At 35.7% G+C, this 16,318-nt stretch overlaps 1 protein-coding gene across 13 annotated transcripts in view; it reads left to right on the forward strand.

The window, feature by feature from the left end:
- Positions 1–16,318, forward strand: part of MYCBP2 (MYC binding protein 2) — a 282,639-nt gene that overhangs the window by 21,293 nt on the left and 245,028 nt on the right. For all 13 annotated transcript variants that reach the window (XM_078432585.2, XM_078432586.2, XM_060636897.3 and 10 more), the window contains exon 2: positions 8,189–8,264. In XM_078432585.2, the coding sequence (XP_078288711.1) occupies positions 8,189–8,264 (76 nt within the window). The remainder of the gene's footprint in view (positions 1–8,188; positions 8,265–16,318) is intronic.

Genomic DNA, 16,318 nt, shown 5'->3' on the forward strand with positions numbered 1-16,318 from the left:
TTTCCTCACCCCGAAAAAGAAATCCCATACCCATTAATAGTCACTCCCCTTATCTATTCCATCAGCCCCCGGTAACCACTAATCAGTTTTCTGTTTCTATGGATTTGTCTAATCTGGATATTTCATATAAATAGAATCATACAATTTGTGACCATTGGTGGCCTTTGTTTCTTTCACTTAGCATAGTGTTTTCAAGGTTCATCCATAATGTGGCATGTGTCTACTTGTTTCTTTTTTATGACTGAATAATATTCCATTATATGGATGTACCACATGTTGTTTATCTATTGTCAATTGATGAACATTTGGGTTGTTTCCACTTTTTGGCTATGTAGTATTTTTTGCTTCTACGTTCATTGGAGATGTTGGCTTAAAGTTTTCTTATTTTGAAATATTCTTTTCAGATTTTGGTATCAGAATTATGCTAGTCTCATAAAATGAGTTGGGGAAAGTTTCTTTTTATATTCTAGGAAGAGTTAGTTTAAGATTGAAGTTGTTTGAAAGAATGTACCAGTGAATTAAGTGTTTAAAGGAATTCACTGGTGAAGCCACTGAGTCTACAGTTTTCTTTGTGGGAAGATATTGGTTAGGGATTCAATGTCATTAATAGAGGACTATTCAGATGTTGTATTGTTTTTCCTTGTTTAGTATTGAGAAGTTATATTTTGCAATGGAATTTGTCCTCATATTTAAATTGTGAAATTTATGGGCAGCATCCATAGTGATGTCCTCTTTCTTATTTCTCATATGGGTAATTGTGATTTTATTTTTTTCCTGACTAGTTTTGCTGGAGCAGTCTTGTATTAATCTTTTCAGAGAACTAGTTTTGGTTCCTTGATTTTCTCTATTGAATGTCTGCTTTCTATTTTAGTAATATCTATTCTTTCTTTTGTTTTCCTTTCTTTACATTCTTTATGTGCTTTTGTTTTTCTAGTTTCTAAAGTTGTATGCCTAGCTCATTTACTTTCAAAATTTCTTTTTTCATTATATGCATTTATATCTTTGTAAAAAGCTGTACATTTTCCCTGAGCACTACTTTAGCTGCATTTCACAAGTTTTGGTATGTCATATGTCATTTTTATTTAATTGAAAATATTTTCTGATTTCCATTTTAGCTTTCCATTATAGCTCTTTGACTCATAGGTTATTTAAAACCTGTTTTTGCTTTTGTTTTTTAAAGATTTTAAAACATTTGGGAATATCTTAGTTTTCTTTCTTTTGGTTTCTAACTGTTCTGTGATCACAATCATAGTTTTAGAAATTTGTTGAGACTTGGTTTGTGGTTCAGCATACTGTTGCCTATTTTGGTAAATATTCTGCTTACATTAGAAAAGAATGTGCATTCTTGGGGCGCCTGGGTGGGTCAGTTGGTTAAGTATCCGGCTCTTGATTTCTGCTCAGGTCATGATCTCCTGGTTTGTGAGTTCCAGCCCTGCATCTGGCTACATGCTGATAGTTCAAAGCCTGCTGTGATTCTCTCTCCCCTTCTCTCTTTCTGTGCCTTCCCTGCTGGTGCTCTCTCTCTTTCAAAATAAATAAATAAACTTAAAAAAAAAAAGAATGTACATTCTGCAGTTGTTAAGTGTGGTTTTCTATGTATGTTAATTAGGTTGATTAATCATGTTTTAATGTCTTTCTATATCCATGCTGTTTTGTCCTCTACTTCCTTTGTCAATTAGAGACAGGTATGTAGAAATCTGCTCTTTTGATTGTGAATTCATCCTTGTCCTTTTACTTTGCTCAATTTTGCTTCATGTGTTGTGAAGTTATGTTGTTATGAGATGCATTCAAATTTGGGATTGCTAGGTTTTCCTATTGAATTGGCACAGTTAGCATTATGAAATGCTCAGTTCATCTCTAATAATACTTTTAGCCTTAAAAATTAATTTGTCAGGGCACTTGGATGGCTCAGTCAGTGAAGCATTCAACTTTGATTCAAGTCACGATCTCGTGGTTTGTGGGTTTGAGCCGTGTGTCGGGCTCTGCACTGACAGCGTGGTGCCCTCATTGAATTCTCTGTCTTCCTCTCTGCCCCTCCCCTGCTTGCATACTGTCTCTCTCAGTTTAATAAACATTAAAGACAATTAATTTGTCAAATACTAATATAACCATACCAACATTTTTTGCAAGGGCGGTCACTGTGTTCAGGATATTATTTTCTCCATTTCTTCTACTTTAGGTCTGTGTCCTTTTTAAAATTGTGACATAACAATTATTAAAGGAAGACCTTCCCTTGTATTTCTTATAGCGTTCGTATGTTGACAATGAATTATGTCAGCTTTTGTGGTCCTAAAAATATCTCTATTTTTATCTTCATTTTTAAAGGATATTTTTGATAAGCACATAATTCTAGGTTGCTACCCACTCCCCTCTGTGTCTGCCAGCACTGTTCAACACAGAGAATGGAAGCTATCAATCTTATTGTTGTTCCTTTGAGTGCATCTTTTTTCTCTTGTTGCTTTTAAGATTTTCTCTTTATCCTTTGTTTCAGCAATTTGACTGTGCCCAGCATTTGGTTGCTTAAGTGTGGTTTTCTTTGCATTTTCCTGCTTGAGATTTCCTTGAGTTTCTTGAATCTCTGAGTTGATTTCTTTCCTCACTTTTGTAAAATTGTCATTAATTATTTCTTCACATATTGCTTTTGTCCATTCTTTTTTCCTCTGTCTTGGATTTCAATTACATGACTATGAGACTATTTGATTATGTTCCACATGTTTCATACTTTCTGTTTTATTCATCTCATTCTTTTCTCTGTGTTTGAGTTTGGATATTTTCCCTTGGCCTGTCTGTAAGTCCATGAATCCTGTTTTCCTCTAGTCTATTCTGCTCATAAAATCATTTGACAAGTTCTTAATTTCAAATATTTACTTTTCAGAAAATCCACTTGCCTTTTTTTTTTTTAGTAAGTTCTGTTGAAAATTACATCATTTCATTCAATTTTTCCATGTTTGCATCTATTTTAAATCCTTGTCTCTTAACTTCAGTTACCAATTATCTAGAGTCTGCCTGATTGTCTGGTTTTCTCTTGGGATGATCTGTCACATTATTTTGCTTCTTTATGTATCTCTTAATATGTATGCTATGTGCCTAACGTTATGTGTAAGAGAACAGTTGTTTTCTTTCAGAGAGGTTTGCTATTTGCTGTGTTGGTCAAATAGGATGAGATGTTGACAATCTCAGTCCAGTCATGGATTAAGTACACTCCTCCCTCCACTGGGATTCTGTCTTCTAGACATTGGGAGACTGTGGGAAATTGACTCTGTCCTGCTGGCCCAGCTTCCCTATCCTTAAGCATCCCATCACTAAGCTTTGTATCATTGGGGAAACTGGCTGAGTATTTGAAGCCTTTCTAGATTTCCAGTCTCATTCTAGTTAAAGCACCACTAATTCCTGGTTTTCTTCAGCAGAGTTCCTCTGTTTAAACTAAGTTCAATTTGACCTCACTTGTACCCAAACTTTGCTAATACCCCCATGGAAGAAAATGCCAATGGTCTGAGCTCACCCTTGAAGTACTCTTTCATCTCTGGAGTTTTAGTTCATCTGCTCCTTAATTACTTCCACAGCATTCCTATGCTAGTCGAGTTTTTTTAAGGAAAAGCAATGCTCTAGTATCTTATTTTACGGAAGTGGAAGTCAGGAGTTTATCTTTGTGAAATGAAAAGGCAGATAATTTTAAGAATGCTTATTTATATTAGCATACTGACTATTTTGAATAGTTTTATTTGTGTTGCATACTAATAGTTATTTTTTTTTCTTTCTGATATGAGCCTGTTTATCAAAATATGCTCTAGTTCAGGGGTCGACCACCTATGACACACAGACCAAATTGGTCCAGTGCCTGCTTTGTATGGCCTGTGAACTAAGAATGGTTTTGACACTTTGAAAAGCTTAAAAAAAAATGTTTTGTGGCACATAAACATTATATGAAATTCAATCTTCACTGTCCTGAAATAGTTTGGAATATAACCACACTTGTCTGTTTATGTGTTGTCTGTGTCTACTTTCAGGCTATAATCGTTGAGTAGTTGCAACAGAGATCCTATAGTCTACAAAATGAAAAATATTTATAATCTAGCCCTTTACAGAAACAAACAAAACAAAAAACAACTTGCCTATTCCTGCCTTACACCAGGGATTTTTCCTTTCTTGTTACTAAGGGAAATTAAACAAAAGTTTGAAATCTTATCCCAGAAGTTTTTTGAATTTGGATTTATTAAAACTCTAGTCATCTCAGAAATCATTGCCTTCATCGTTTTATTTTGCAGATGAAGATACAGATTCAGAGTGAGAGATGATACATTTTTTTTAAATTTTTTTTTTTTTTTAACGTTTATTTTATTTTTGAGACAGAGAGAGACAGAGCATGAATGGGGGAGGGTCAGAGAGAGGGAGACACAGAATCCGAAACAGGCTCCAGGTTCTGAGCTGTCAGCACAGAGCCTGACGCGGGGCTCGAACCCATGGACTGCGAGATCATGACCTGAGCTGAAGTCGGCCGCTCAACCGACTGAGCCACCCAGGCGCCCCAGAGAGACGATACATTTTTAAACTAAATTATGACTAATTTTTGTTTTGTTGGAAAACAGATTCTGTAATAAGCTGATATAAAAACTAATGATCTGTATCATGGAACAACTTGCAAAATTCATTTGTTCTTATATTGCAGAAAAAAATTGGTTTTCCATAAACAGTGGTAGCTATTAAAATTGCTTCTTTGGAATTTTTAAAGTGAATATTTTTAAAATAAATATTAAAGAATGTTAACAGCTTTTGCCTTCTATTAGCACCCATAATTGGTTAAAATCTCACTGGTGTGAGGTTCTTTCTGTGAAATGATTAAAAATTCTACAGGACCAATTCCAGACATTCTTCATTAAGTTCCTATTTGGTTTAAAATTTAAAACATCCTAAATCATCATAAATTCCAAGGTAAATTGTTAACTTGCGAGACTGGTTTCTAGAACTTTCCTTTTATCCATCCTCCGATGTCATGAAAAGTTTATTTTAAACTTGGTTTTCAACTAAGCTTTCCCATTAGTCATATATCGGGATGTTAACTTACTAGCAAATAGCATTTTTATTTCCTAATGTTGACTATAAATTTTCTTCATATACTTTTTAACTTGTTACTTTCTCTTTTTGATAAACATCTAAGTCTAAAACAAGCCAAATTAACAGAAAACACAGTGAAATCAATTTGTGAGAATATGGAAAAAGCTGTTTATATTCAGGAATTGGTGGGTTTAGATTCATTAACATTGTTATAGCTAATTAAATGCCAAACTAATTAAATGCATAGGAAGAAATATTTTTGGGAATACATATTAAAGCCATTTGAACTTTAAAGATGTTCATTAAACAAAAGAAAAATATTGGTGTATATTTGTGAAAATTTAAATCTGTGATAACTAAGCTTCAGGAGAGTCATCTTAATTTAGCTTTATGTATTCTTCTCTGAAGATTGTTTTTGAGTGAACCTTGACTAAATTGTATAGAAGGGACTAACCTTTTAGCAGTTACATATACCTGTTGCTCAAATAACTCATTTCGTTCTAGTATAAAGAGACGTTGGTTTTCTAAACCATAATGAGAATTACTCCTTACTTTTTCATTAACTTTTTCTTCATGTGATAATTCTTGAACATCCATTTTATGTCAGGGACTGATGTTGGTATTGAAAGTAAAGAGTTAAAATAAATATTCTTTAAACAAAAAGAAAGAAAGAAATAGACATTCTTCATGCTCCCACAATGCTCATAGTTGAATAGACTGTAAGCAGGTGTATGTGTTTATGTGTAGCACATGACACTATTGATCAGTCTTTCTCTTTACTTTTGTAGTATGCTATCCTGGGGAAATCTTACCTACACACATGGTTTTTCCATTACCTACTTGGCACCAAAATCTGTGTAAAATAATCTCATGGATAGCTCCTAAATGGACATGTCTGGCTACATATCCTTTAAATGTATTGGCATATCTATGAATCTATCCTTGGTCCTCTGCTTATTTTACTCTATAAGCTTAAGGTTTATAGCCATAGCTCTGAACTTCTTCCCTCTTTTCTCTCCTTCCTCTCTCTTTCCTCCTGCTTTTCTCTTTCTCTCAAAATAGTATTAAGTACTTTGTTCTAGGTGCTTTTCTGGACAAAGAGGCTAGAACACTGCATAAGAAAGACATGGCCTCTGTACTTTTGGAGCTTATAGCTTTATGAAGGAGTAGTGCATTAAACACATAACCTCATACATAATTACAGTGGGAGATTGCACAATGAAACACAAATGTAAAATGAAATGAGAGTGTATATTAGGGAAACTAACCCACTCTGAGACATTCCTGAATAAACGACACTTCTATTGGAACCTCAGAGATGACTGACTAGTGGTTAGCAGAAGATGTGGGAGAGAATGCCAGGAAGAGGGAGAACCTTTGTGAAAGCCCCCAAGGAGCTTATTAGCAGGTCAGACAACTAGAAGGATATTTTTGTGCCTGGAGTATGATGAATAAGTTGGAGGCAGATGCAAAATGAAGGAGAGGCTGGCAGAGGCCAGATCTTGGTAAAAGATCTCTTAAACTGTGCCAATGCTTTTGGACTTTATCCCAAGAGAATTGAGAAGATACTAGTAGGGTTTTAAGTGAGGTAATTACCTACTCAGATTTGTGTTTTTAAAAGTTGATTTGGGTTCCTGTATGAAGAATGAATTGAAGTGGGGCAAATGTGGATGTGCAGAAATGAATAACGAAGTAGACCAGGCAAGATGTGGTGGTAACTTAGATTATTAGAATTGCAGCAGTTAAAAAAAAAAAAAAAAAAAAAAAAGAATTGCAGCAGTAGAGACGATGTAGACAGATTCAAGAACTGTTTATAAGACATAGTTGACAAGATTTTGTGATTATTTTGGTTTAGGGAGCTGAAGGAACTGGCAGAGATGAATTTTCATATGCTTGTTCATGTCTATCTTGTTGGCATTTTAGTATCTTTAACTCAAACATCTTTAAAGCTGAACCGATTTTTTCTTTTTGGAAACTAATTGTTCCCCTTGACTTCCCTATTTTTATGAATGACATCCCTACCTCCAGGTGGCCTAGGCTTCCAACTTTTGTTTTGGTCACAGCTTCCAGTAAGTTAGTTACCAAGTGTTAAGGACTTGACCTCCAGCATCTAGAGTCTCTTCCTTCCCCTCCTTCTCTTCCTCTATGCTTCTCTTCCCTTTCTCCGCCTCCCTCCTTTTCTCGTCCTCCTCTTCTTCTTCACTATTTTTTTATAGCAGTAGCATCCTCTTCATAGATTATTAACCTATGTTTTTCATTCAAGTCTTTGAGCTCCTTGAGGACAAGAACTTTTTCTTTTTCGTCCTGTATTTTTAGTACTAACAGTGTGCACCTCAGCATGGCAGACATAAAAAAATATTAAATGAAAATAAAATAAATTGTTTTCCTTGACTCTTGTTTCTTCCACTATAATTCTTTGCCACATTCCCCCCCCCCCCCCCCCGTCTCTTTCTCAAAGTCATTTGGGGCTTCCATCTGCTTAGAGAATAATTTTGTCTTAGGACTGTGAGGTAATGAAAAACTGACTGGAGAATATGAGAAGAGTATGAGTTGGGGTTTTTTCTATAGTAATTTAGTAAAAAGTGCCTCCTGTCCCTTTTTACACTGTAGACTTCACTACTGCAAAGAGCACATTTTTCTGGGAAGGGAACATATGTGATATTTTATTAGCATCCTCACTGTTGAATAAAATTTTTAAAACTTCATTTGATGCTGTTTTACATTTTTTAGTTTTATAAAAATATTTGCAGAGGAGCGCCTGGGTTGCTCATTTGGTTGAGTGTTTGACTTCAGCTTAGGTCATGATCTCATCAGCTGGTGAGTTTGAGCCTGCGTCAGGCTCTGTGCTGACTGCTCAGAGTCAGCTCACAATCTGTCTGTCTCTCAAAAATAAAGGTTAAAAAATTTTTTAAAAAATATTCGCAGAATTCAATTTTTAATCATTTAATGTGTGTTTCTTAGCTTTCCAGTATTATTATTTCAATAGCTACATCTTATATGTACATCTAGAGTATATTGTTTCATAAAAAGAAAGTTTATAGGAGAAATATTCAAATGTCTACTTTGGAAGTACCTGTTTTTCATAGCTTTGTATGTTCTAATATGAACTTTTGTAATTTGTTCTTTCCATTTTTAGGAATAAGAAAATTTTAAATAAGAAAAAGTTGAAAAGAAAACAGAAGAGCAAATCAAAAGTGAAGACAAGAAGCAAGGTAAAACTACTGGCAATTTATAGGGAGTAGGAATTTTTCATACAGTAATTTGAATTATAATGCCAAGATTAAAAAAGTATAACTAGTAAACCATTTCTTTCTTTCTTTTTTTTAAAAGTTTTTAAAAGCCCCTTATTACTTGGTTACACTGTTTAATTTCATGTTTGAACATTTCATGATCAGTAGCCAGAAGTTAATATCTCGGTGTTGAAAATTATTTACAGTTTATTCACATTATCTTTGAACACTTCTCTGGGGGAACATATCCATTTCTCTTCTCTTTTTTACACTCTGACTACATGTTCTAGAAACTGAGTAAAACTGGCTGTGAGTTGGGACGTGGATTTGGGTTCATCATAACGTCTGTCCATATGTCATGAATTGGGGAGAATCTTGGTATGTCTATATTCTGAGCTCTTTTGATGGTGGGTGGCTGTGCAAAAGGAAAAACAATGTAGAATATCTGAATTAGATAAGACCATAGAGATCAAGGACCTTTTTTCCATCTAATGCAGAAATCTCAATTAAATCTTAAACATTTTTACATTCTACCGGAGTGTGTTTTCTTTTGAACAGTACTAAGAAGCCTAGACAATAGAAAGAGAGGAATCATTAACTATGATTTCTGAACAGGTCCACTTTTGGTTAAATAAACAATAGCTTAGCTTGGCCTCTGTATCATATTTAATTTCCAGAAACAGTTGTTTCCTGCCCTTCTTAATTAGTATTCTTACATTTTAAAGCTGAGAGAAATGTACTTTTAGTAGTAAACCAAAAAGTAAAAGTGTAGGGGATGAAATTTATTTGGTGGCTGTGTCTTGAGACACAGCTGGATCCAGGGATTAAGTAATGTCATCAATTCTGTGTCTTCATTTCTTGCTTCTGCTTTCTTCTGTGTGTGGACTTAATTGCCTATGGCTGAGGACTAAGGCTTCTGGAAGCTCCAACTGCATTTTTTTGGTCAAGAGGCAATCTCCTTTACTCTAGCAGAAAGTCTTGGGTGTGATTTTTGATTGACCTTCATCATTCATTTTGGCCTTGGAGATGGGGTACTTTGGTTAGACTGAGTTACATTTATAACCCTGTGATGGGAGATAGGTAGGCCAGCAACCTACTGAGCAGGCCATGTGAAATGGGAGGGGGGTGGTTACCCTAAGGAAAGTGTTGCTGGGTGGGCAGCTAAATAATAAATGTTAACTACATCATTTCTTATTACTTCTGTTTGTGGGATAAAAGAGGGAAGTGGAGAACATTCTTAATATATTTGATACATAGTCATTCAGAATTTCAGCCTCTACTTCTTTTCCAATTCTTGGTGTTATGTGCAAAGTCAGAGTATGGGAATCTTAAAAATCTGTTTTAATTTCTTTAAAGGTTTCATTTGGTGATTTTCCTAAAAGTGGTATCCTAAGATATCCAGGAAGAGGTGAGAAGTCAAGGTCTTTCATCCCTTCATTTCTGTCTTTAGCTTTATGCTTTTAGTAATAAATCTCCCTTCTCTTGGCCTCAGGTTTTATGTCTGCTTTTTAGGAGCAGCTTGTGATAAGAGTGATACAAAAAGAAGTTACTCATTTATTCCTAAAACATTAATTGCATGCTGACTATGTGCAGGAATTATGCTGGGTATTTAGAATAGAAAGATGAATAAGAAACATTTTCTGCTTATGATGGGCATATAAAATAATAAAATGATGTGGTTAGTCTCCTTGTTCCCAATTACTGTTTCTGGACTACTTTTCATCCACCATCTTTTTATTTTTTATATTTATTTATTTATGTAATATTTCATTTAAAAAAAATTTTTTTTAACGTTTATTTATTTTTTGAGACAGAGAGAGACAGAGCATGAATGGGGGGAGGGTCAGAGAGAGGGGGAGACACAGAATCGGAAGCAGGCTCCAGGCTCCGAGCTGTCAGCACAGAGCCCGACGCGGGGCTTGAACTCGTGAACCACAAGATCATGACCTGAGCCGAAGTCGGACACTTAACCGACTGAGCCACCCAGGCACCCCTAATATTTCATTTTTTTAATTTACATCCAAATTAGTTAGCATATAGTGCAACAGTGATTTCAGGAGTAGATTCCTTAGTGCCCCTTATTCTTTTAGCCCATCCCCCCTCCAACAACCCCTCTGGTAACCCTCAGTTTGTTCTCCATATTTATGAGTCTCTTCTGTTTTGTCCCCCTCCCTGTTTTTATATTATGTTTGTTTCCCTTCCCTTATGTTCATCTGTTTTATCTCTTAAAGTCCTCATTTGAGTGAAGTCATATGATATTTGTCTTTCTCTTACTAATTTTACAAATACCCTCTAGTTCTATCCACGTAGTTGCAAACAGCAAGATTTCATTCTTTTTGATTGCCGAGTAATACTCAATTGTATATATATACCACATCTTCTTTATCCATTCATCCATCGATGGACACTGGGGCTCTTTCCATACTTTGGCTGTTGTTCATAGTGCTGCCATAAACATGGGGGTGCATGTGTCCCTTCGAAACGGCACACCTGTATCCCTTGGATAAATGCCTAGTAGTGCAATTGCTGGGTCATAGGGTAGTTCTATTTTTAGTTTTTTGAGGAACCTCCATACTGTTTTCCAGAGTAGCTGCATTAGCTTGCATTCCCACCAACACTGCAAAAAAGATCCTCTTTCTCCGCCTCCTCACCAACATCTGTTGTTGCCTGAGTTGTTAATGTTAGCCATTCTGACAGGTGTGAGGTGGTATCTCATTGTGATTTTGATTTGTATTTCCCTGATGATGAGTGATGTGGAGCATTTTTTCATGTGTCAGTTGGCCATCTGGATATCTTCTTTCGAGAAGTGTCTATTCATGTCTTCTGCCCATTTCTTCACTGGATTATTTGTTTTTTGGGTGTTGAGTTTGATAAGTTCTTAATAGATTTGGGATACTAACCCTTTATCTGATATGTCATTTGCAAATATCTTCTCCATTCCATAGGTTGCCTTTTAGTTTTGCTGATTGTTTCCTTTGCTGTGCAGAAGCTTTTTATTTTGATGGGGTCCCAGTAGTTGATTTTTGCTTTGGTTTCCCTTGCCTCTGGAGATATGTTGAGTAAGAAGTTGCTGCAGGCAAGATCAAAGAGGTTTTTGCCTGCTTTCTCCTCAAGGATTCTGATGGCTTCCTGTCTTACATTGAGGTCTTTCATCCATTTTGAGTTTATTTTTGTGTATGGTGTAAGAAAGTGGTCCAGGTTCATTCTTCTGCATGTTGCTGTCCAGTTTTCCCAGCACCACTTGCTGAAGAGACTGTCTTTATTCCATTGGATATTCTTTCCTGCTTTGTCAAAGATTAGTTGGCCATACCTTTGTCCATTTCTGGGTTCTGTATTCTGTTCCATTGATCTGAGTGTCTGTTTTTGTGCCAGTACCATACTGTCTTGATGATTACAACTTTGTGGTATAGCTTGAAGTCCAGGAGTGTGATGCTTCCTGCTTTGGTTTTCTTTTTCAAGATTGCTTTGGCTATTCGGGGTCTTTTCTGGTTCCATACAAATTTTAGGATTATTTGTTCTAGCTCTGTGAAGAATGCTGGTGTTATTTTGATAGGGATTGCATTAAATCTGTAGATTGCTTTGGGTAGTACTGACATTTTAACAGTATTTGTTCTTCCTGTCCAGGAGCATGGAATCTCTTTCCATTTTTTTGTGTCTTCTTCAATTTCTTTCGTAAGGTTTCTATAGTTTTCATTGTATAGATTTTTCACCTCTTTGGTTAGATTTATTCCTAGGTATTTTATGGTTTTTTTTGTGCAACTGTAAGTGGGATCTATTCCTTGATTTCTCTTTCTGTTGCTTCATTGTTGGTGTATGGGAATGTAATCGATTTCTATGCATTGATTTTATATCCTGCAGCTTTGCTGAATTCACGAATCAATTCTAGCAGTTTTTTGGTGGAATCTTTTGGGTTTTCCATATAGAGTATCATGTCATCTGCGAAGAGTGAAAGTTTGATTTCCTCCTGGCCGATTTGGATGCCTTTCATTTCTTTGTGTTGTCTGCTTGCAGAGGCTAAGACTTCCAATACTATGTTGAATAACAGTGGTGAGAGTGGACATCCGTGTCTTGTTCCTGACCTTAGGGGGAAAGCTGTCAGGGGGAAAGTTTTTCCCCATTGAGAATGATATTAGCATTGGGTCGTTCACATATGGCTTTTATGATCTAGAGGTATGCTCCTTCTATCCTGACTTTCGTGAGGGTTTTTATCAAGAAAGGATGCTATATTTTGTCAAATGCTTTCTCTACACATCCACCTTTTTTTTAAAAAACACTTACTTAAATAATGCCAATGAGATTTTCCCCTCATATATTTAATAACAAGCATTTCTTAAAAAAAAAAACAAGCATTTCTTTTCAGCAAATAAGATACCATTTAGCTACACTACTTTATCACCTTCTTTATTGCTGTCATTGGCCCCTCTGTTTCTCCTCATCCGTTAGCCATCTCCTTGATTCAATTTCCTTTTTATCCAGCTTAGATAGCACGGTCTTTTTAGAAAAAAAACATTGCTTAATCTGTATTAATTCCCTATTGCTGCTGTAACAAATTATACAAACTTGATGGCTTAAAACAACACAAATGATCCTACAATTTTGGAAGTCTGGAGTCCAAAGTGGATCTCACTGTGCTAAAATCAAGGTGTCAGTAAATCTGCATTTCTTCTGGAGGCTCTAGGAGAGAATTTATTCCCTTGCCTTTTCCAGCTTCTAGACACTGCCTGCATTCCTTGGGTTAATGCCCTTTTCTACCTTCAAAGTCAGCTATGGTTGTTTTATCCTCTCACACTGCATTACTCTGACATGTTTCTGTTGTTACAACTTCTTTGATTGTCCCGCCACCCTTGCTCATTTATAAGGACCCTTGATATTACATTGGGCCCACCCAGGTAATCCAGAATAATCTCTCCATCTCAAGATGTATAATGTATTCACTTCTGCAAGGGCCCTTTCATGTAAGGCAACACATTCCCAGGTTCCAGGGACTAAGGGGAAGATACTTTTGGATGTCATTATTCTGCTTGCCACATCTTCCTTTCCCCGCTGTGTTGCACTCATCTGATAAAATTTAATCCTATACAAATCCAGCTGTTTTCTTTTTCCTTGCAGGTGAGTACCTGCTAAAAGGAGTTAGCAGTTGATACCAGTATACATACATGAGAACCAATCTCAAAAGGATCTTGCATAGCTAGACTGTCGTCGTCTTCTTCCTCCTCCTCCTCCTCCTCCTCCTCCTCCTCCTCTTCTTCTTCTTCTTCTTCTTCTTCTTCTTCTTCTTCTTTTTGATCAAGTAGTTCTGCTATGACTGTTTCAAACCTTTGCCACTCTCCTCCAACTTATGATAAATACTGCCCTCTAGCAAATGACTTCACTTTCTTAGAGAAGAAATTAAGTCCATTACACAGGAAACTTACTCATCATTTTGCTACCAAACATGCCTGTCTTAGGTTGGGATATTTAATAGCAGAACCTGAGACAGGGATTTAATGTGTATAATTCAGCAAGTTTTGAAATATATAATCAAGGTTTAGAAAATTTCCATCATCCTCAAGCATTTCCTTATCCTTTGTTACATTCTGTCTCTCCCTACCGCTTTGGCTCTAGGCAACCATGAATATACTTTGTCATTATAAATTAATTTTTACTTTATAGAATTTCATATAAATGTGATCATGTAGTATGTACTCTTTTGTATCTGGCTTCTTTCCCTCAGCATAATGATTTTGAGTTGTGGCCATGTAGTTGTATATATTAACAGTTAATTCTTTTTTTTTTTTTTTTTCACCTATTGATGGACAGTTTGAGGTTTCCAGTTTTTGGCTATCACAAATGAACCTGCTTTGTATATTTGTGTACTAGTCTTTGTGCAGATATATGTTTTTGTTTGTTTTGTTTTGGTTTGGTTTCTTGAGGGATAAATACCTGGAAGTAGAATGAGTAGGTGGTGTTTCCTTCTATGATTTGCCAGGAGACTCATAAGTATCAAAAGCAGCTTATACTAATGGTTAAGATTTATTACAACCAAAGGTAGAGATAGGTAGCAGCAAAAAGAAATGTATTAGTGGTATATAGGGACTTAAGGCATAGGTTTTCTAGTCCTCCCTTGTCTGAGCACATAGGGCATGCTTTCTTTATGGCAGTGAACTATAAGGATATGTATGGAATGTTTCTGCCCAGGAAACCCCATTCCAATCTTAGGATCTGAGACTTTTATGAGGGATCTGGTTCACACATAGACATGTCCTGCTGTGCAGCCAGCCATGGTACATGAAACTCAGGCATACATCATCAGTCTTGATGTTTGTGCAAAGCAATTAGACAAGCCAGTAGGCAAAGTCCATTGCTCTAGTGTATATTACAAAATCATCAATAACCAACATAAAGAAAACTCTAAAGACCACATTCCTAAGGATTGGCCAACAATCAGTCCTGGTTCCCTTGGGAAAATACAAGGACTAATTAATCATACCTGCATTGTAAACTCTTTCCTTGTGGGTGGCATGGTAGATGAATGTTTAACCTGTTAAGAAACTGTTCAAGCTATTTTTCAAAATGATTATTGCATTTTATTCTTCCACCAGCAGTATATGAGAAATCCACTTGTCTTACATCTTTGCAAATGCATGGTACTGTTAGGCTTTTAAAATTTTAGTCATTCTAAGTATATAGGGGTATTTCACTGTGGTTTTAGCTTGCTTTTTTCTAATGACTAATAATGTGAACATCTTTTCATATGCTTTTGGCTATTCATATCCTTTTATTGTGAAATGTCTTTCATATCTTTCATCCTTTTTTTTTTTTAAGTTTATTTATTCTGAGAGAGAGAGAATGAGCAGGGGATGGGCAGAGAGCGGGAGACAGAGAATCCTAAACAGTTTCTATGTCATCAGCGCAGAGCCTGACACAGGGCTCTGTCTCATGAAGCATGAGATCATGGCCTGAGCTGAAATCAAGAGTCATACGTTTAACCAACTAAGCCAACCAGGCTCCCCATTGCCTCCTTTGTCTTTCTTTCTTTCTTTCTTTCTTTCTTTCTTTCTTTCTTTCTTTCTTTCTGTCTTATTATGGAATTGTCAGAGTTCTTCATGTATTCTAGATACAAGTCCTTTGTCAGATATCTGTATCACAAACAATTCGTCCTGTTCTGTGGCTTGCTTTTCTTTTTTTTTATATAGTGCTTTAGAAGAACAAAAGTTTTGAAGTTTTATACATGTATTGATTTTTATATATATGATTCATGTATTTTGTATTCTAAGAAATCTTTGTCCCAAGGTCACATAGATTTTGTTTTGTTTTGTTTTGTTTTTAGTTTATTTATTTATTTTGAGAGAGGATGCGTGGGCAAGCAGGGGAGGGACAGAGAGAGAGGGAGAGACAGAGAATCCCACGCAGGGTCTGCACTGTCAGCACAGAGCCTGATGTGGGTCTCAAACTCAAACAGCGAGATCATGACCTGAGCCGAAATCAAGAGCCAGACACTTAACTGACTGCGCCACCCAGGTGCTGCCACATAGATTTTTTTCTATATTTTCTTATAGAGATTTTATAGTTTTAGATGCTATACTTAGGTTTGTGATACATTTCCAGTTAATTTTTGTGTATGGTATGAAATAAGGTTGATGTTCATTTTTTTCTTGTATTGGTATTCAGTTAATTGGCATCAGTTTTAAAAAAACTTATCTTTTTCTATTAATTGTCTTGGTATCTTTGTAAAAATTCAGTTGACCATTTTTGTTTGAACCTATTTCTGCAATTTTTTTGTTTACTTGATCTAAATATCTGTCTTTATACCAATACCATACTGTCTTCTTTACAGTAGTTTTGAATTCACGTCATATGTCTTCCAACTTCGGTCTTTTTAAAAAGTTGCTTTAGTTACTTAGGTCTTTTACATTTCTGTTTAAATTTTAGAATCAGCTTGTCAATTCTGTTTTTAAAAGTCTCTGGAATTTTTATTGAGGTTGTATTGAATTTGTGGATTTGAGGAAGAGTTGCCATTTTAATGATACTGAATCTTCTATTAATGAATATAGTTT

The sequence above is a fragment of the Panthera onca genome, chromosome A1 (assembly GCF_046562875.1).
Source record: "Panthera onca isolate mPanOnc1 chromosome A1, mPanOnc1 haplotype 2, whole genome shotgun sequence".
Taxonomy (NCBI): Eukaryota; Metazoa; Chordata; class Mammalia; order Carnivora; family Felidae; genus Panthera; species Panthera onca.